This window comes from Vulpes vulpes, chromosome 15 (assembly GCF_048418805.1).
Source record: "Vulpes vulpes isolate BD-2025 chromosome 15, VulVul3, whole genome shotgun sequence".
Taxonomy (NCBI): domain Eukaryota; kingdom Metazoa; phylum Chordata; class Mammalia; order Carnivora; family Canidae; genus Vulpes; species Vulpes vulpes.
The window spans coordinates 44,204,360-44,206,888 of record NC_132794.1 but is presented as its reverse complement, the minus strand read 5'-3'; the positions used below and the strand labels follow the sequence as shown (position 1 = coordinate 44,206,888).

Sequence of the window (2,529 nt, the reverse complement as noted above, 5' to 3'; positions counted from 1 at the left end):
CAATTAAGACATGGACCCCCAATGCATTCATATTTGCCAAGTCATCCCCACCACCCAGCCATGATGATGCACGGAGGACCCCCTACCCACCCTGGAATGACTATGTCAGCACAGAGTCCCACAGTATTAAATTCTGTAGATCCCAATGTTGGCGGACAGGTCATGGACATTCATGCCCAGTAGTATAAGGGAACTCAAGGGAAAAGGAAACACACGCAAAAACTATCTTAGGACTTTCTGAACTTTGACCAGATGTTGACACTTCATATGAAATTCCAGACAGCTGTGATTATTTTTTACTTTTGTCATTTTTCATCAAGCAACAGAGGACCAAGGAGACCAGAACACAAATGTGAAACCATGGGCTCACTGAGACGATTCTGTTCATGTAAAGATCCTCTGGAAAAAGACTCCGAGAGTTATAACTACTGTAGTATAAACATAGGAACTAAGTTAAACCTTGTACATTTCTGTTGATCACTCCGTTATGTTGCCTCAAATAGTTTTAGAAGAGAAAAAAAAAAAATATATCCTTGTTTTCCACACTATGTGTGTTGTTCCCAAAAGAATGACTGTTTTGGTTCATCAGTGAATTCACTATCCAGGAGAGACTGTGGTCTATTTTAAACCTGTTGGGCCAATGAGAAAAGAAGCACGCCGGAGACCATGGTGAACGTCTGGCTGAACCTCATCCCTTGGACTCCAGCTTCCAGAATGTGTTTTCATGCCCGGCCTTTGTTCCTCCAGAAATGTGTCCTTTAGTTTCCAACAGATCTTTATAGTTTGTGCTTCATAAGCCAATTCTTCTTATTATTTTGGGGGACTCTTCTTCAAAGAGCTTGCCAGTGAAGATTTAAAGACGGAGCAGGAGCTTCTTCCAAGAGTTCTAAGCCTTGGCTGTGGACAAAACAATCTCAAGTTGGGCAGCTTTCCTCAACACAAGAAAGTTATTAATGGTCATAGCACCACAACTAGGACTTTATCAGGAACTCAAAGCTTGGAGGAGAAAAAGGAGCAAGAGAATACTGTAACAAACTTCGTACAGAGTTCAGTCTATTAATTGTTTCATGTTAGATATTCTATGTGTTTACCTCAATTGAAAAAAAAAAAAGAATGTTTTTGCTAGTATCAGATCTGCTGTGGAATTGGTATTGTATGTCCATGAATTCTTTTCTCAGCACGTGTTCCTCACTAGAAGAAAATGCTGTTACCTTTAAGCTTTGTCAAATTTACATTAAAATACTTGTATGAGGACTGTGACGTTATGTTAAAAAAAAAAAGGTGTTAAGTCACAAAATGCGGTAATAAATATTTCATTTTTGATTTTTTGTTAGGCTTTTGTGTTTTTAATAGTTTTAAGGCAAGGTTGCACAATGCCTACTCCATGTGGTGTTACAGTAGGTGGTGGTTTTGCCCATATAGTTTTGGCTCAATTTCAAACTCACCAACAATTTTTAAGGTAACCTCCTCTAGTGGTTAGTATATCTTTGGCTTTTATATCCTACCAGCAGAAAACTTCTAAAGGTATGAAATTGTGTGTATGTGTGTGTGCGTGGTATGAGCCAGGTTGAAAGATTACCTTCATTCATTTGGTCTAACCTCCTTTTTAGATGCATGATGTTGAAAAAAGTACGTTCAGATAAAGCTTTTCATGTTCATCCTCTGCCAGAATAAAGGGCTTTTTCAGGGTTAATTTTACATCATGAGAAATAACTAACGTCTGTGCTCAAAGATAATTCATCTGCCTGTGTTTTTTCTCTGTCTTACTTACTAAAATACTGTTGAATATGTAAATTAAAATTTACATATAGATGTTCATAGATGAGTAAACAACTTCTATGGAGTTTGAAATCCTGAGTTGAAGAGATTACTTAATCATTAATATTTAATATAAATTATAGTATGATGTCTTTTTATTTCAGACACCTCCACATGCAGACACGCTAGTGGGAGGAGTTGGTGACTTAAACGTAAATTTTTTTTCTGAAACAGCAGCAGAACAGGCAATGTAATGCGGTTTTCAAAGTATCACACAACATTCCTAGAAATCTGTGTTATTGGCTTGCTGGTACTGCACAAACACTGCCTGATAAAGTGTGCAAAGTGAAAAAAGAGTGTGAGGTATTTGCATGCCCCCTCAATTTTTAAAATAAAGATACTATCCTGGAATTTGGGAACACCTACATTTTGAATCCTATGTGTAGAAGAGATCATATAAAACTAGATCGGTGATGTCAGCTTGATAGGGAAATAGTTCACTAGCTCAGAAATCCAAGTTTGTGTCTGACTTGGAGTGCTGCCATCTTCCCATTGCAGAAAACATTAATAGGAATTGTGATATAAAGAAACAAGGAAATAAACTTCTATTGTTTTGTATTATTTTTAGTTAGGTAGATTCTTTTTTATATATAAACACATTTATCACCTTAATGGATATGATGCTCTTTCAACATAGAATTACCGCTTCTGACACAAACTGATTGTTAACGGAGAAATTCTGTGCCCCTTGGAAAAGAGCTTCCCTCTCAC

At 37.1% G+C, this 2,529-nt stretch overlaps 1 protein-coding gene across 13 annotated transcripts in view; it reads left to right on the top strand.

Moving 5' to 3' along the window:
- MEIS2 (Meis homeobox 2) overlaps positions 1-1,323 on the top strand; it is a 207,155-nt gene extending 205,832 nt beyond the window's left edge. For all 13 annotated transcript variants that reach the window (XM_072738220.1, XM_072738216.1, XM_025998432.2 and 10 more), the window contains one exon: positions 1-1,323. This exon is cut by the window's left edge and continues 104 nt beyond it. Coding sequence is in view for 7 of the 13 variants with exons in the window: in XM_072738216.1 (XP_072594317.1) it covers positions 1-183 (183 nt within the window). In the remaining 6 variants the exon portion in view is untranslated.
- Positions 1,324-2,529: the final 1,206 nt, after the last annotated feature.